This window comes from Eschrichtius robustus, chromosome 18 (assembly GCF_028021215.1).
Source record: "Eschrichtius robustus isolate mEscRob2 chromosome 18, mEscRob2.pri, whole genome shotgun sequence".
Classification (NCBI taxonomy): Eukaryota; Metazoa; Chordata; class Mammalia; order Artiodactyla; family Eschrichtiidae; genus Eschrichtius; species Eschrichtius robustus.
Genome location: NC_090841.1, coordinates 33,738,293 through 33,755,706, shown reverse-complemented (window position 1 = coordinate 33,755,706; position 17,414 = coordinate 33,738,293). Strand labels below are relative to the sequence as shown.

Here is a 17,414-nt window from a genome sequence, read left to right as displayed (position 1 = left end):
TTCCACAGATGCAGGGTCCGTCAAGTTGATTCTGGAGATTTAATCCGCTGCTCCTGATGCTGCTGGGAGAGATTTCCCTTTCTCTTCTTTGTTCGCACAGCTCCTGAGGTTCAGCTTTGGATTTGGACCAGCCTCTGCGTGCAGGTCGCCTGAGGGCGTCTGTTCTTCACTCAGACAGGACGGGGTTAAAGGAGCAGCTGTTTCGGGGGCTCTGGCTCACTCAGGCCGTACGGAGTGCGGGGTGAGCCTGCGGCGGCAGAAGCCAGTGTGACGTTGCACCATCGTGAGGCACACTGTGAATTCTCCTGGGGAAGTTGTCCCTGGATCACGGGACCCTGGCATTTGTGGGCTGCTCAGGCTCCTGGGAGGGGAGGTGTAGGGAGTGACCTCTGCTTGCACACAGGCTTCTTGGTGGCGGCAGCAGCAGCCTTAGCGTCTCATGCCCGTCTCTGGGGTCTGCGCTGATAGCTGCGGCTCGCACCCATCTCTGGAGCTCGTTTAGGCGGCGCTCTTAATCCCCTCTCCTCTCGCACCAGGAAACAAAGAGGCAGGAAAAAGTCTCTTGCCTCTTTGGCATCTCCAGACTTTTTCCCGGACTCCCTCCCGGCTAGCTGTGGCACACTAGCCCCCTTCAGGCTGTGTTCACGCAGCCAACCCCAGTCCTCTCCCTGCGATCTGACCAAAGCCCGAGCCTCAGCTCCCAGTCCCTGCCCGGCGGATGAGCAGACAAGCCTCTCGGGCTGGTGAGTGCTGGTTGGCACTGATCCTCTATGCGGGAATCTCTCCGCTTTGCCCTCTGCACTCCTGTTGTTGCACTCTCCTCCGTGGCTCTGAAGCTTTCCGCCCCCCCCCCCCCCCCCCGCCACCGCAGTCTCCGTCTGCAAAGTGCCTTCCTAGTGTGTATAAACCTTTCCTTTTTCACAGCTCCCTCCCACTGGTGCAGGTCCTGTCCCTATTCTTTTGTCTTGGTTTTTTCTTTTGCCCTACCCAGGTATGTGGGGAGTTTCTTGCCTTTTGGGAGGTCTGAGGTCTTCTGCCAACATTCAGTAGGTGTTCTGTAGGAGTTGTTCCACATGTAGATGTATTTTTGATGTATTTGTGGGGAGGAAGGTGATCTCCACGTCTTACTCTTCCGCCATCTTGAAGCTCCTCCTAAGTGGCATGTTTTTTAAATGTAAATTAAAGATTTAAAAGGAATTCCATTTGCATGTACCTATCTAACCTTAGGAATAGCATAAGGCATCAAAATTAGCAAATTTTAAAATGGATTTTTAGTACTTTACATTCATAAAGTCCACATATCTTTAGTGTAGTGCTAGATAAACTATTACAGAGTAAGTGCACCCATGTAATCAAGACTCAGCTGGAGAACTAGGACAGCGCTAGCAAGCTCCAGTGTCCCAGTCATTCCCCTTCCTCCTCCCCAAGATATTTCCTGTTCTGACTTCTAACACTAAAAATTTATTTTTTTCTGTTTTATAAATTTTTAAAAAGTTTCTTGTGGTAATATAAAATTCATCACTTTAACCATTTTAAACTGTACAATTCATTGGCATTTATTATCTTCACAGTGTTGTGTAACCATTGCTACCATCTAGTTCCAGAACATTTTCATCAACCCCAAAGGGGACCACATGTCCTTTAAGCAGTCATTCTACATCCCCTACCCCCCTGTATATTTGACTAATAGAAACCCTTTCAAGCTGGTCTTTTGTCCTTAGGCATATCCCCTTCATTCTTTGAGCACTTCCTTACTGTCTTGCATAAAATCTTCCAAGATCATCTTGTTCTGTCCTAGCCCTTATCCTTTTTGTGGAGAATGCAATTTAAAAATCATTATCTGGGTGCTAGGTCTTCTACTAATAGAATGGCTTTACTTCTAGGCCCTTCAGACAGAGCTAGGACATAAACATGTGTATGTATGTGCATGTAGACATACATACATACATGTATATGCTTGTATGTATGACACGTATATATATTTTTGTTGTGCATTTTTGGATATTGCATATATGTATGTATAATGTATACATATATAATATATGTGTATCCATATGTGGAAAACACATGATATGTGTATACAGACACCCATCTTATATATATTTCTTTCCCTATCTTTATGTATCTCTCTCTCTCTTTCTCTCTCTCTCTCTCTCTCTCTCTCTCTATCTATCTATCTAAATACCCCCACCTCCCAAAACCACACCTTCAAATTTCATATTCTGGCTTATTTCTCTGCCATTACTATCCATTTGAAATCCATTTGTATTTGGATTCATTTCATTTTAGGATTTCCTTCCCATTGTCCTTTGATTTTTTTTCTTTTTGAGTATATGAAACATCACCATAGTTCCAAAAATCTGAACTATACAAAAAGGTATATTCTGAGACTTGTCACCTACCATCCTTTCTCTTAGGTGTCCTACTCCCCCATCTTATCTACCATGTTCCCTTTCACCTCTGGAAGGGATAGTCTCATTAGTTCCTGGTTATTCCTTCCTGTGTCTTCCTGTACAAATAAACAGATATATGTATATTTTCTTATTTCTCTTTTATAATATACAAAGTATTATACTATAGATATTCTTTTATAATTTTTCCACTTCAAAATATGTCCTGATAAGCATGCCATGTCAGTTCATAGTGATATCTTCATTCTTTATAAGTGCATGTTGTATTTCATGCTATGTGTTCATGGTGTGTGGTGCTATAGTTTTTGCACTGTGTCTGTTGGGTGTGGCTCACTGTGGTTTATTCAGTAACTATCCTCTGGTAGAAGCAGCTGACTGTTAACTGTTATGGTATATCCTTTTTGAGGCTTAAAAGCTAAAGAACACCTTAGTTCTGGTCATGGTAAGCAGGTGGAAATGTTATAATGCATTCAGCAGTTGGAGCAACACTTTTTAAATACATAAAATTGTCTAAATAGTCAAGTGTCTTTTGAAGGCAATGGGCCAGCAAAGGAAAGCTTTCCTGTGAATGGAAGCGAAATCGATGCTAGTTAGGTATTGATGGATAATAAGAGAAATATAGTGTGTTGAATTTCTTTTATTATTTATTCAACTTAACTTCTTAGTGACTAAAATTAGTATGGGGTCAATCAGTTTCTTTTTTTTCTCTATAAAGATGTTTTAGAAACTGAAAGGGGAAAGAGCAGTAGATTTTCTGTATTTTGTCATGTTTCTTTGTAAAATGTACTTGGTAATTCTAAACTTTTAACATATGGTATTTTTACTCTACACTAAAAGCAGCCTTTAAAATTATAGGCAGAAGTTTTGGTTCATAATGGTGTTCATTAAATGCTTATGGAAAAAAATAACTCTTTAAGGGAGTTCTTTGCTAAACTTAATTTTGTTAGTGAATGCTCCTTTCTGTAGTACTTTTCATCGCTCGTTGTTTCTACTATGAAACAATATCGTAACATCATAATATCATAATATAGCATAATAGCATAATATCATCTCTGAATGACAGGTTTTATTGGCAGTGGAGATCTATTGGGATCACAAATGTTCTGAAAACAGGTAATTCATACTGCAATGACACAGGTTGATGTTTCTTTTGATCAGTAACATTGGAGATGCTAGAAATCATTTGAAAAATGCAAGGAAATTGTCACAATTCATTTTAATAGCAATACACATGATAGTAATTTAGATTTTAATTACCCCCTTGGCAGCAACTGTGCTACCCCTTTTTTGTACAGTGCTGACTCTGCTGTTTTCTTAAAATGTTGTCATTATCAATGCAAACTTTTTCTTTAAATAGTCTCCATATTTCATATCATCTTATTTATCTTCACAAGTCTCATCATCTGAATAGGTACCAAGAATTTGGGAATCGCAATGCTAAAGAGAATCTGAGGCAGTTAATTTGTTACTGACATAAATAGACAGACATAGAGCTAGACATATACACACCCTTGCAAGAGTACACATACTCATTACTATGAGAACTTAGGTGTTTTGACTATTTTGGCTTTATGTTGATGGAATTTTTCTGTATTCTGAAGTTAACCTACTGAAAATTACAAAGTGAATGTCATGGAGAAGGATCTTGAGTCCAGTAACTCTTCATATCTTCATACAAAAAGCACTTAAATCTTCAGTCTATTCTTACAGTCCCCCAATATTTTAAGTTTTTAACCTCTAGAGGCTATATTTTGGGTCTTCATGTTAAGAAATGCTGATTTTTCTTGATAGGTTTAGGTGTAATAAAAAAACTAAACAATTCCCTGAGGTTGGAGATGCTGCACGGTGAATTTTGGTACAGGCTACCTACTTTCTGAGAGGAATAAGATACGATTTAACAAGTTGAGTGATAGTTTACAGTGATTGGAGTAGTATTTTAAGGATACAGTTTCTGAATTCTGTGATGTCTCAGATAATGTAGGCAAAGTTTTGCTTAAAGCAACCTACCGTGTGTTAAACACTTTACTAGGGACTATAAGGCCATTGTCCTCACCCACATGGGCATTATGCTGTGTCAGCTTCCTGCAGAGCATGCAGACTTTCTAGATTTAGCTTTTTACTTTTATTATTTTAAAAATCAGGTCATCATTAAATGGTGTATTCTCCATGGTTGTATAGAAATAGTTCAGTTATTTGAAAAAGGAAAGAAAGTCAGCTCTTTAGTACTTTTCACTAGTAACTCGGAAATACAACAAAACAAAATACAGTATTTTTAATTTGTCATAGAAATGGTATTCCAAATTACTCTGCAAACAAATAAATGAGACAGAATAATGAAGAAATATGCTGAATAAGTCTTACACCTAAACCGAGATGAAACGCAGGCATCGAGGCAGGTACAAATGAATCTGCTCTAAGACAGGTCAAAGGAAATGGTTACTATTACCTTTAATAGTTACATAGCAAAAGAATGAATGTTTGATTTTAGAGAAATAGAACAGGTAAGGGAAATAAGTTGTGAAAGGGTATATTACTCTTTGTACCTTAGGATATTTTTTAATAAAAAATATGACAAGAGTAGTGTATGTACTTTTCTTTTTATCCTGCATATGGTATTTTAGAGTAAAATTTACTAAGGGATTAAAAAAGGTTTAAAAACTATGTTGGATAAATATCATTCTAATTTTTGTGATGTCAGGTGGACATCCTTCTCTTGCTAATGTGTTTTGATACCACAGGGGATAAAGCTTTCTAAATATTTTTGTCTTCATGGCTAATGGACTTAGAGGTATGCAGACGTGAGTATCTTCCTCCTCTTCCTGGCTGCTTCCTTTGAAGTTATGTAAAATGAAAGAAACACTGGAAGGGCTGTGTTTAAAAGGAATATTTCTGATTATTCATGTAACATAATATTTTCTCCCCTCAATTTCCTTTCTTTTGTACCTGTATTTTGATAGTAATATAATAAAAGGGGGGAAATGGTGCTGAAAACTAATCTCCCAATTATCTGGTCTATTTCCTATGTCTTTAAATTGAAATAGTCCTTTCTAGCTAAGCATTCATTCTTCAGAATTTTTTTTTTTTGGTGTGACGTATCTGCCTCTCCTTTCTTGTAATCCTTAGTCCATGTGTGCCTTCCATTTTATAACCTCATTCATTCATTCATTGAATGCTAGGCACTTTACCAGGGACTGGTGACGCAGTGCTGCATTAGGCTCCCAGAAGCAGACGCTGCCCTAGTAGATGTGTTCTAATGGAGAAGATGATACCACACAGAGGTGCTGACTATTCCCAGGAGGTTTGCTGACCTAGCTTATTGCTTTTCTTCCTGCTCCCTCCACTGTCATCATCCTTCCTGACTTGATCATTCACATAGATGATCAATCTAATATTCCATCCTCTTATTTCCTTGACTTTATCACTCCCAACAATTTTTGTTTTTCCACCCAATCTCACCCACCCATTACCTTGGATAATATTGATAAAATACCACCTCTAAATATGGTTTACAAACTTCCTTTCCTTTCCTGACCTACTTACTTACTTAACATTCCCACTTTAAGACTTCTATAACCCTTTTAGAACTGCTAATCTATTGACTGTACCATTTTTTCATGTCCATCTCCTCCCCACCCTCACCATGCTCTTACTTCTTGTCTTATTGACCTTAGACACACAGTCCTTTGTTATCTTACATAAATCTTCAGTTCATTTGCCTCTCTGTTCATATAAACTCTGCCCTTGGTTAGATGGAACTTCCCACCTCCTCTGCATTTGCACATCAGCACAACATACATCTGGGAGGGAGCACACAGCCACATTGACTAGTGTTTTCTGAATGACCACAGTTGACAAAGCGAGCCTTTAACAGATACGTTAACAGATATTCTACCACATGGCCTTTGTCAGCGTGCTTTTTTACTTTCTGAAAATGATTTCATATCTCCTCTCATACCTTTAGCTCTGCATCCTCACTTTTAGCTGATTATATTGCTGCTTCTATCACCGAGACTGTTGATGTAATCAGAGTAGAACTGCCACACCTTACTTCCTAGTCACCAGATCTAACAAGCTACCTGAATCTGTTCCCTTAGATTCATTCTGCTTTTGCTCTTCTTAGAATGATCCACTTTCCCTGCAATTGTGTAAGGTCAATCCTTCCTCTTGTATAGTAGGTCACATCCTCTGTCACCTACTCAAGGGTTTTTTGTTGTTGTTCACTTGTTTGTTTTCCTGCATCTATACCTACCCTTTGCATCTTCAATATCTTCCTCTTTGCTTGGTTATTCCCATCAGCATGCAAACATGTTGTGGTTTTCCCCCCAACACCCCAAATCACACCACAGGTTCCTTTCTAGCTACTGCCCTTGTTCTTTGCTCCCATTTACAGAATCTTCTTAAAAGAGTTGTCCCTTCTTCTTCTTGCTTTCTCCCTTGAATTTCTGATCAGGCTTATCTCCAATCCACCATTCAAGCTGCTCTTGTCAGGGTCACAGTAATCAGTAGATGGTGACACCATTCCCTTAGTTGTTGAGACCAAAAGCTTTGTCATCATCTTTGAATTTTAATTCTTTCACACCTCACCCCTCACACCCAAACTATCAGAAAGTCTGATCTGATCTTCCTCATATTGAGCAAATCTATGCCTTCCATCACTGGCGTCATATACTAGGCTGCTGTCAACTCTTCACCAGACAATGTAGAAGGCTTCTAATTTGTTTCCTTGTTTCATGTTTTGCCACTTAGAGTCTGGTGCCACACAGTAGTTAGAATAATCTTCTAAAAATGTTTGTTCTGTCTTATAATTTCTATGCATGTTTTTCCATCCACTTAGAATAAAAAGTCTCTACCAAAGTCTCTACCATGGTTTTTAAGACCTTATCAGGAGCCAGTAAACTTTTTCTTAAATGGCCAGATCCTAAGCATTTTAGGCTAGGGTGTTATGTATGCTTTTAGTTGTTTCTGCTGTTGTTTCTTTCCCTTCTTTCTCTGTCTTCTCCTCCTCTTCCTCTTCTTTTTTACAAGCTTTCAAAATGTGAAAACCATTCTTAGCTCAAGTCATACAAAAACATTTGGCTGTGGTTTGTCAGTCCCCTGCTTCCAGGATTAGATGTCTGCCTGTCTTATCTGTGCTTGTCATCTATAACTCTTTGTCACACTCACTGGGATTTAGTTGAATCTTCTTGCTGTCCTTCAAATATGCCGAGTTCATTCCTACCTTAGGGCTTTGTATTTGCTCTTCTGTTTGCTTGAAATACCCTTCTTCCAGAATGCCCATGTTCCCTGCTTTTCTTTATTCTGGTCTCTGCTCGGATTTTATTTTCTTAGACAGAAAAAAATGTCATTTGATCAAACTTATGACTTTTAAATAGCTGCTTCCTCTATTACTCATTCTTTTTCTTCCACCTTTTCCATTTAAGTAGTTAGCACTACATTTTGGCTTAGGCCCCAAACCTAGGAGTCATCTTTGACTTTTATGTCACCAGTGTAGCCACATCATATAAACAATGTCGGCACACAGTAGGTACTCAATATACCCTTTAAGCAATAAATAGCAATTAAAGTTATTACAATACAGAGTGGTGAGTGTTTTGAAAAAGGAATCCATAGATGGGGTGGGGGACTCAGTTTGTGTGGCTTATAAAAAAGTCCTCCCGGGAAGTTAGTTTTGGCCCAGATCTAACTGATGTCTGGGAGTAGCCAGTGCGAGGAGCCTGCATAGTAGTGATGCTGAGGGTTTGGGTAAGAGGGGAGGGTGTCAAGGCAGGAATCTCAGGTGAAAATGCAGAGGCCTTTACACAGTAAATGTTTCAAACTGGAAAAACCTAATATGGTTAAAATAAAGAATTAGTTTTTCCCAGTAAGTTTATTCTGTTTTTCCCAGTGTTTATTGGGAAAGTCTACTTGCTGCCCCATTTAAAATGTTGTCTGCGTTTACCTTCATTCTCTAATCAAACACACCGATAATTAACAGCTCAGCTTCTGTGTCTTGAACCAGAGTGGCCCCAGAGAAAAGATTGACAGATTGGCCTCGGTCTTTCCTATAAAGGGAACCAAACATTATGTTCTCTTTTTTTGGTTTGACTTCTTTAACTCAGCATAGTTTTTTGGATTCATCTATCTTGTTGCATTATCAGTAGTGAAATTTTTCATTGTTGCATAGTATTCCATTGTATGGATATAGAACAACTTGTTGATGAATGCTTGCATTGTTCCCAGTCTTTGGCTTTTATGAATAAAGCTGTTCTGAATGTTGTATGGATTTTTTCCCCTCCTACTTAACACCTAGTTGTGCACTTGCTGAGTCAGTGTCTATTTAACTTTAAAAGAAATCTCTAAACTGTTTTATAAGTGGTGGTACTGTTTTACATCTCCACTAGTTGTGTAGGAGAGTTCCAGGTGCTTCACACCTTCACCATTCCAGGAGGTATGTAGCATTATTTTGTTTTTGGTTTTATTTTGCATTTCCCTGATGACAAATGATCTTGAACATCATTTCATATGCTTATTGACCATTCATACATCTTCTTTTGCAAAGTCTGTTATTCATGTTTTTAAATGGACTGTTTGTCTTATTACTATTGAATTGTAGGAGTTCATTAAATGGTTTGAATAGAAATCCTTTATGACAGGGGTCCCCAACCCCAGCGCTGTTAGGAACCGGGCCACACAGCAGGAGGTGAACGGCAGGCAAGCGAGTGAAGCTTCGTCTGCCGCTTCCCATCACTCGCATTACTGCCTGAACCATCCCCCCAAACCCCTCGGTCTGTGGAAAAATTGTCTTCCACGAAACTGGTCCCTGGCGCCAAAAAGGTTGGGGACTGCTGTTTATGAGATATATTTATCGTTGGGAGAGACAGTCTACCATGGGCCCCGGATATCCCTGTATATTCTTTCTGGTTATGCCAACATGCAAGGCCTGACCATTCTTTATCCAGGTCATTTCTCAGGACTGCGTTTACAGTGAGGCAACTTTAGAGGTGAAGTTATATCTCTGTGGATAATGAGCGGGTTTGTTACTGTTCACTATGAAAGTGGTGATTCCCCCAAGCTCAGTGTTCTTCCCTTGTTATACAGTCCACCGCGTGTGTAGGTATCCATCATTCATCAGGGATCTCTGCATCATCCCTGTGGGTTGGTGGGTTAGGGAACCAACATGTATAATAGAGTCCTTTTGTCTCTAACTGAGGAGTCTTGTGTTTTCTGTCAGAATTCATGAAATAGTAACAGGCTAACTTAGCTTGTATGTAGGGTAAAATCTCAGCCTCTGCACAGTTCTTGACAGGTATTGCAATGTTTTCTCAGTCTGTGGCTTACCTTTCATTTTCTTAATGAAGCTATCTTAATAAAAAAAGAGCCTTTTGAAAAGTGGAAGGTTTACATTTTGATGAAATCCAACTTTATAGTTAGTGCTTTTGTATCCTAAGAACCTTTGCCTTCCTCAGGGTAGTGAAGATTTTCACTATGTGTTCTTCTAGACATTTTGTAATTTTAGCTTTTACATTTAGGTCTAGAATTTAGGTCCACATTCTTTCATGTGGATGTTCAATTATTCTAACACCAGTTGTTGAAAAGATTCTTCTTACCCCATTGAATTACATTGAGATCTTTGTTGAGAATCATTGACTACATAGATTCAAGTATATTTCTGTACTCTCTTCTGTTCTGTTAATGTTCCATGAATTCTACTTTGATTACTGTAGCTTTTCAGTAAATCTTGAAATCAGATAAAGTAAGCCCCCAACTTTATTCTTTTTCAAAATTGTTCTATTGTAGGTTCTCTGCATTTCCATATTAATTTTAGAACCTGCTTCTCAATTTCTTCAAAAAAGCTTGCTGGAACATTGATGGTGATTATATTGAATCTATAAATTATTATTTTTTAAATGTATTTATTAGTGGATTTCTTGATATTGAGTCATCTGATCCAGGAACATGGTATAGCACCTTCATTTATTTAGGTCTTCTTTCTCTCCACAATGTTTTATAGTTTTCAGTGTATAGATATTTCCCTTCTTTTGTTAAAAATTTTCCTAATGATTTTGTAATTTTTTGATGCTGTTAGAAAATGATATATTTAAAAGTTTTATTTTCTAATTGCTGGTAGTAGTTAGGAAAAAAAAATTGTTTTTCTGTATTGAATTTTATTCTGTGAGTTTGCTAAATTCGTGTAGATAATCATCTCATTTGCTAATAGACATATCTACTTCTTCCTTTCTAATCTGTGTGTCTGTTGTTGTTACTGCCTTACTGCACTATCTAGGACCTTCACTACAATACTGAATAGGAATGGTGAGAGCTGACATGTCTTCTCTTGTTCCCAATTTTAGGGGGACCAACATGTTGATTTGACCAACATGGAAGTTATAATACCTGGAAGACTTTATTAATGGGGACATTCTGTTCATTAAGTGCCCTATTCTGGGTCATTAAAGCAAATTAAAGCATTGTTCGGGTTTTTGGATGCCTGAACTCACCTCTTTAGGAACTTTGCTGTAAGGACCCTATAGAATGTGGATTCAGTTAGCTCCCATTTCATGGAATGGCATATTTTTCTTTAGTAAATTATGACTTGCTATTGATGAAAATCACCTGTTTCCCAGGGCTAATTTGTTTTGCATTATTGGGAATGTTTCCTTGTGCAACATTGTAGCAAATTAATAAAAATAAAAAGAAATGAAAAAATACATCTAATTTCCTACCATCCCAACTTAGCTGCTTTTGGGCATGTACAGTTCCTTTCCCATTAGATTTGTAATCTGTAATTTAAATAGATATAATTCTGGAGTTTATTATTAGTTCGGCATCCTCATCATTTCTCATCTGGAATAAACACATACCTTCTCAACAGGCCTTTCTGCTTCTGATGCTTCTGATCTCAGAGTAAAAGTCAAGTTCTTTGGTGGCCTGTAAGGCCTACAGTCCCCTCCATCACAAATTTTTTCCAGATATCTGCATGTTTAGAGCTCTCACCTCCTTCAAACCTTTATTCTAACTTTCAGGTTTGAGGCCTTCAGAGTCTTTTCTGTGAAGCTTTCTTTTTTCTTTGACCACCCTGTTTGAAATTGCATCCCACCTCCTAATGCTGCTTATTCCTCCTCCTGTTTTTATTTTTCTCTATAGCACTTAACACTACAGTGAGACGTATGTTAATTATTTTACATTTATTGTCTGTCATTCTTTATTCTTCTCCGTGGAGAATAAAGCTCCGTGCAGGTAGGTATCTTTGTCTCTTGTTCACTGGTTTTTTTCAGCACTTAGCACAGCGACAGGCACTTAGTAGGGAATTAATGTTTGTTGAATAATGAATGAACTCCAGCTCTTCTCATATGTATTTCATACTGCTGCCGGTGTGATGCTTCCAAACCCCCTGGAAAAGCTGTTTGTGTGGCGGTGCTCTACCACTCCAGGACCTGGCGTCTATCTTCAGTTGTATGTGCTATGTGCTTTTGTTTTTCTTTTTGGGTGTGTGCTTTTGTGTGATGTTTTAGTCTGAAAGATATTCTTGTCTAAGTCTTTGCCTACCTAACTCTTACATACCTTCCCTTTGGCTTCCCTTGTCCGTTCTGCCAAGTTGGGTGTTCCTCCTTTGGTCCCTTGGTGGCATGTTAGAGGAATTAGACTGCACTGAATAGTACTGTTTCCTTGCTTGGGTTTCTCCTTCCATACTTAGGTTTTGATAATCTCTGTGTCTGTATTGCCTTGAACTAGGTGCTTAATGATTTACAGCTTTTTCTGTGTTGCTTGGAATATTAATTTTAATAGGGTCATTCTTGTATTAAGTTTTGGTTTTTATTTTGCATGTGCCTAAAACACATTGGTATATTTTCAGATATTTCCTACGTTTTCCATGATAGTCTGGATTTGACAAAGCAATTATTTTAATTTGAAAACCTTTTGATATTATGTTGCTATCTTTTGTGGATACCATGGATTATAGATTTATGGGCAGAAGTAAGGAAATCATCCTCTCAAAATAATGCTACTCAGAGTAGTTGTGTGCCACTGTTAATATGAAAGGTGGGATTAATGTAGTTACTATTTTAATGGATAATCTTCACACAACATGAATTAAATTTTTTAAACTTATTTTACAGGGAAGTGTTAAGAGTAGTCGACAGATCTCACCTCAGGAATTCATCCATGAACTGAAGATGGGGTCTGCAGATGAGAGGCTTTTCACGTGCCTGGAGTCCCTCCGTGTGTCTTTGACGAGTAATCCCGTGAGGTAATTGTCTATCTGAATATGAGGGCATATTACTGAATTAAACAGATGCCATGATCTGCCACTTTTATGCAGTACTTCATGGTGCCTGTGAGTAAATAGGTGGTCTATCTCAACAACTTCTCAAGGTAAAAATTGAATACATAATTTTTATATGCATGTGGAAATACAGTCTCAATAGTACCTTTTGTGTTTATTACTGAGTGATATATAGCCTGTGGACTTTTAAAAAAGTCATTCTTTTTTTTTTTTTCTTAGGATTTTTAAAAGCTTAAGGTGTTTTTCAAAAGAGAACAGTCATCAGAAACTGTCAATTTAATGGGGCTGAGTTTCACTCTGAATTTTGGTATTGTACATATATATTGGCTCATTCCTGTTTGATATAGCAAGAAATACTATTAATTTATTATTTCCTTTATTGGAATTGGTATCTTTATAGGAGCCCATAGGTTAGCGTTGTCAGACTTAGCAAATAAAAATATAGGACGCCCAGTAAAATCTGGGTTTTAGACGTAGTTACGTTAAAAAATTATTTGTTGTTTTTCCAGAATTCCAAATTTAACTGGGTGCCCTGTATCTAGCTACTGTAACTACAATAGGTGTCTTGATAAATCAGTTTTTAGACCTTTTAGTCCAGCATATTCTTGAAAAATTTTAAGTAGGAATTGTTATAAAATGTCTGAACAGTCATAGAATCAGAATTTCTGAGCTGCAAGAGTCTAAGGTAGATTAGTTTTGATTTCTTATTGTATAATGAATGCTTATTTCTGCATAAATATATATAAATATTTTCTAGCCCTAGCTCTATATACATATATATGTATATATATATATGTATGCATATATGTGTGTGTGTGTGTATAAAGTATAGACAAAGGGCTAGAGGGCCAGAATGAAAAACTATGATTGGAGGTTAATGATATATAAAAGAATTTTTTTGATACTCTGATATTCTGGATGTTTCTGAAGTTTGGCTACAGTATGATAAAGATCCTTGACAGTATAAGCATTTAAAATAAAAAGACCCTACCTGCTGAGAGACATGAAAGTGAGGTTTAACTAAGGAGTATGAAGAGTGAACAAAGAATCTCTATTATTTCAATTTTATCTTTATTTTTCCATATTTTATCACTTTCAGTGTGTTCTCTAGGTTGTAAATTAATGGTGGGCATGAGACCAGGGATTTCATATGTCTTATATACCTCTCTTTACCAGGCACAGTGCTTTTAGCACATAGAAAGTGCTAAGTGAAGATTTGTTGATTGAAACAATTTTAACCTTCTTCAGTCTTATGTTGGCTATTGCTAGAAACTAAGTTGAATTAGGAGTTTATTTATTTGACAGGTATAGTCATACATGGAGAGCTCTGGTCTCCAGCTTAATCTTTACGTGTTAAATGTTTTCATTTAAAAAATGGTTATTGAGCACCTGCTGGTTTCCAAGTACCAATGTTTCGTTTCCAAGTACCATCTTAGATGTGGGGCTTGAGTAAATAGCAAAGCAGGTCCAGGCCCTATTCCTGTGGAGTTGAAATGTAGGAAGAGGGTATTTTTGGGTCAACTGGGGAGCTACAGTCATTTTTCAGTTTATCTGGCAGCTACTGGGCACTGGAAATAACCATGGAATTTCAGTATAATAAGAAATAGGCCCTGCCATTACCTCTTCTAATTTTTCATATTTTGAGTAGATGAACATGATAGTGAAAGAATAACTGTGAGAGAATTTTATGTATGAATTCAGGCATATTACAATGGATACAATTATTTATTGTAATTCCATATAAAGACACTGGGAAATAATGCTGTATGTTTCTTTCATGAAAGAATAAATATTTCAAAAATAAAAATTTGTGGAATTATTTCCCTGAGAGTGGCCAGTTCTATTGAGCCAATATACGTACAATAGAATATATTATCAGCAATTCACAAGTGTTGCTGTTTCCTACGAAGTAGTCTTTTTAATTGGAGAGAGTAGAAAACCATATCATTGGAGAAATTTTTCTGAAATCATGGCACTTTACGTAGATAGAAAATTGAGACACTCACGAGTATTTCTGTGCCCAGTGCTCCAATCAGAGGAATGGCTTAGCTGAACATGTAAAACTTGAAGCTATTTCTGATCAAATCTTTGGACTTTGCAGTTAGTTATGATGTGTCTGCTGATAAAGTCAGTTTTTCATATTTTCTTTTTTATGTACAGTATGTGACTAAATTTCAAGAGAGAAGGAATTCCAACTTTTTGTAAGCTTTTGAGATTATTATTAGATCTGTAGTATTATTGAGAAAATCAGAGTGAAATTCTTTAATGTCTGTGAATACAATGGAAAAAGAAGCAAGTGAACTAATTAATGACAGTTCTCCAATGCTGGTTTGGGATCAGGATTTATTTAAATCAAAAATCAAGGAAAAAGTAGACCACCCCCGCACCACCCCATCCCTGATATGCAGTATTTTAGAGCCATTCACCAACCTCTGAAACTCTGCGTAGCAATTATGAGACATGTCATCCTTTGACTATCTGCATAGTGAATTATGTGAAAACCAGCGCTTTAAGTACCAAATTATTGGCCTTGTTTTATAAAGAGTTGATTTGAAGATCACATAGTTCTTCTGTTTGAAGTTTTATTGATTATTCAACATCAAGGACAGTTTTGAGCTTAAAGACATAGTAGCTTTATTTTTGGAACACAAGTGAAAAGACCAATTTCTTCAAATTATCAAACATAAATTTTAGTGGATCTCAACATAGTCAACAATTATGTTTGAGCTTTCAAATACGTGGAGGTAGAAACATAAAAAGGTAGACACTAACATCATTATGATTGATATTAAGCGTTTTAGGCCATACTCATCTTTGCATATAGCAAATTAGTTATAGAATGCATCTTCATTTGCTCAAGTTGACGTGGCCGTCAAGGATAAGGTTTCTGTCTCAGAAATACCAGTCTTCTTAGATCTTTGTGTTTTGTGATTTTAGGCATTATCTTCCTTTACTCATGCTTAACGTGTGCATTTTGAAGTTTACAAGAAATATTTTACAATTTATCATTTTGTTAGAAGATTTCTAAGGAGGTTTTGGAACTAGATTTGATTAAGTTAATAACTGTAACTTCGAGAAGATCAGTTTAGAAAATTTTGCAGTAAAATATATGTTTACTGCAGAGCAAGTAAGCAGCCTGTATGTGTCATTATTCCATTTAATCAGTGCTATGTTTGGAGTGTAGTTTTCCTGCATTTCTGGGCTTGAAAACATAAAGCTGGTAGGAGAGCTTATCTTTGGAGGTGCTGAATGCTTTGTGCCACGTACTGCACGTGAGGATAGAGACAGGAGGCTTGTGGCAAGCAACGAGATCACTGTATTTCTTGGTGTCAACCTGATCTGAAGAGAAAAAGTCAAGACAAAAATTTGAAGTTACTAATAGTTTGACTTACTATAAAAGTTATTTTTATAAAATGTTAAACATATAAAAAAGGTTGTTTGTCATTACAGTGAAATAAGTGCCCACTCACCTACTAATGAGGCTAGCATATAGATTACAGCCTATAACTTTGAAGCTTCTATGCCTCCCTCCTTAATTCAGTGTCCCTTTCTTGCACTATTCCGTGGTGACCACTGTCCTGAATTTTGGATTTCTTTGCATTATAGATTACCATATATGTATTCCTAATATATTGCTTGGTTTTACATCTTTTGAACATTATTTAAATGGCATCATCTTCCATGTACTCTTTGAAGACTTGCATTTTCCTCTCAGTATTTCATATATTTATGTATGCTGTGTGCAGCTACTCACATTTTATCACAATTAATCATTGTTCATACCTTGTTCTTATATTTTAGGAACATCCTTTGTAAATAGGACATGGATGCTTTTTTAAAAAAATCTTGTCTGATAATCTTTGTTCAGATCAATTGTAGAAATATATTGGGATTTATATGACATTTCATTTTGAATTTTCAGTTTATGCTGCTTTTTCCATGTTCCTCTTCCTCCTCCTCCTGCTCACCCCTCCCCCATTCTTTTCTGTATTCTTCTTCTTCCTTCTTCCTCAAATTCTTTTGATAGATTTTAAATTTCTCATTTCATTTTTCCTCATTTACTAATTTGGAAGACATTCTCTTCGATCTTAAAACAGAAGAGAAATTTAACATGCGCACACTTAAAAAGGAAACTGTACATGTGTGTACTTAAAAGGGACACGAAAAAGCAGTCTCTCTTCATCTGAACCTAAAATACGTTAACACCAATCATCCTCTCTTGATTTGTATGCTAGTTCTGTGTGATATTTTAATTTTCTCTTTTTTCTTTTTTCGTATTGTAAGTTAGCTATTGTTACTACTGAGATATACTACAAATATCCATTTATGTATATATGTTTATACACATACGTACTCATCATTCTTTTTTGGTTCTTGTGCATTTTTTTCTGATTTTACTTTTGCTCAAGTATATCATTACATTCCTCTAGTGAGAGTCCTTTGATGGTAAAACTTTCTTTTATTTGTTTGAAAGTGACTTTATTTGCCTTTACTTTTGAAGAATAGTTTTCCTCAGGGCATGAAATTGAGGTTTTTTGATATCTTTTCTTAGTCCATTGAAGATATTATTTTTTCTTCTGCCTTACATTGCTGTTTTTGAGAGGTAGGCTCTTTTATCTAAAACTCGTGCTCTTCTAGGTAATCTGCCTTTTCTCTCTGGTTTTATTATGTTTTGTTTTTGGTGTTCTATAGTTTGTTCTATGTGTCTAGGTGGAATTTCTTTCTTATTTGTTTTTACT

At 36.8% G+C, this 17,414-nt stretch overlaps 1 protein-coding gene across 3 annotated transcripts in view; it reads left to right on the top strand.

Annotated features, from left to right (window-relative positions):
* The window catches only part of DIAPH3 (diaphanous related formin 3), a 568,557-nt gene that overhangs the window by 123,623 nt on the left and 427,520 nt on the right, over nucleotides 1-17,414 (top strand). For all 3 annotated transcript variants that reach the window (XM_068526481.1, XM_068526480.1, XM_068526482.1), the window contains one exon: nucleotides 12,509-12,639. In XM_068526481.1, coding sequence (XP_068382582.1) covers nucleotides 12,509-12,639 — 131 coding nt within the window. The remainder of the gene's footprint in view (nucleotides 1-12,508; nucleotides 12,640-17,414) is intronic.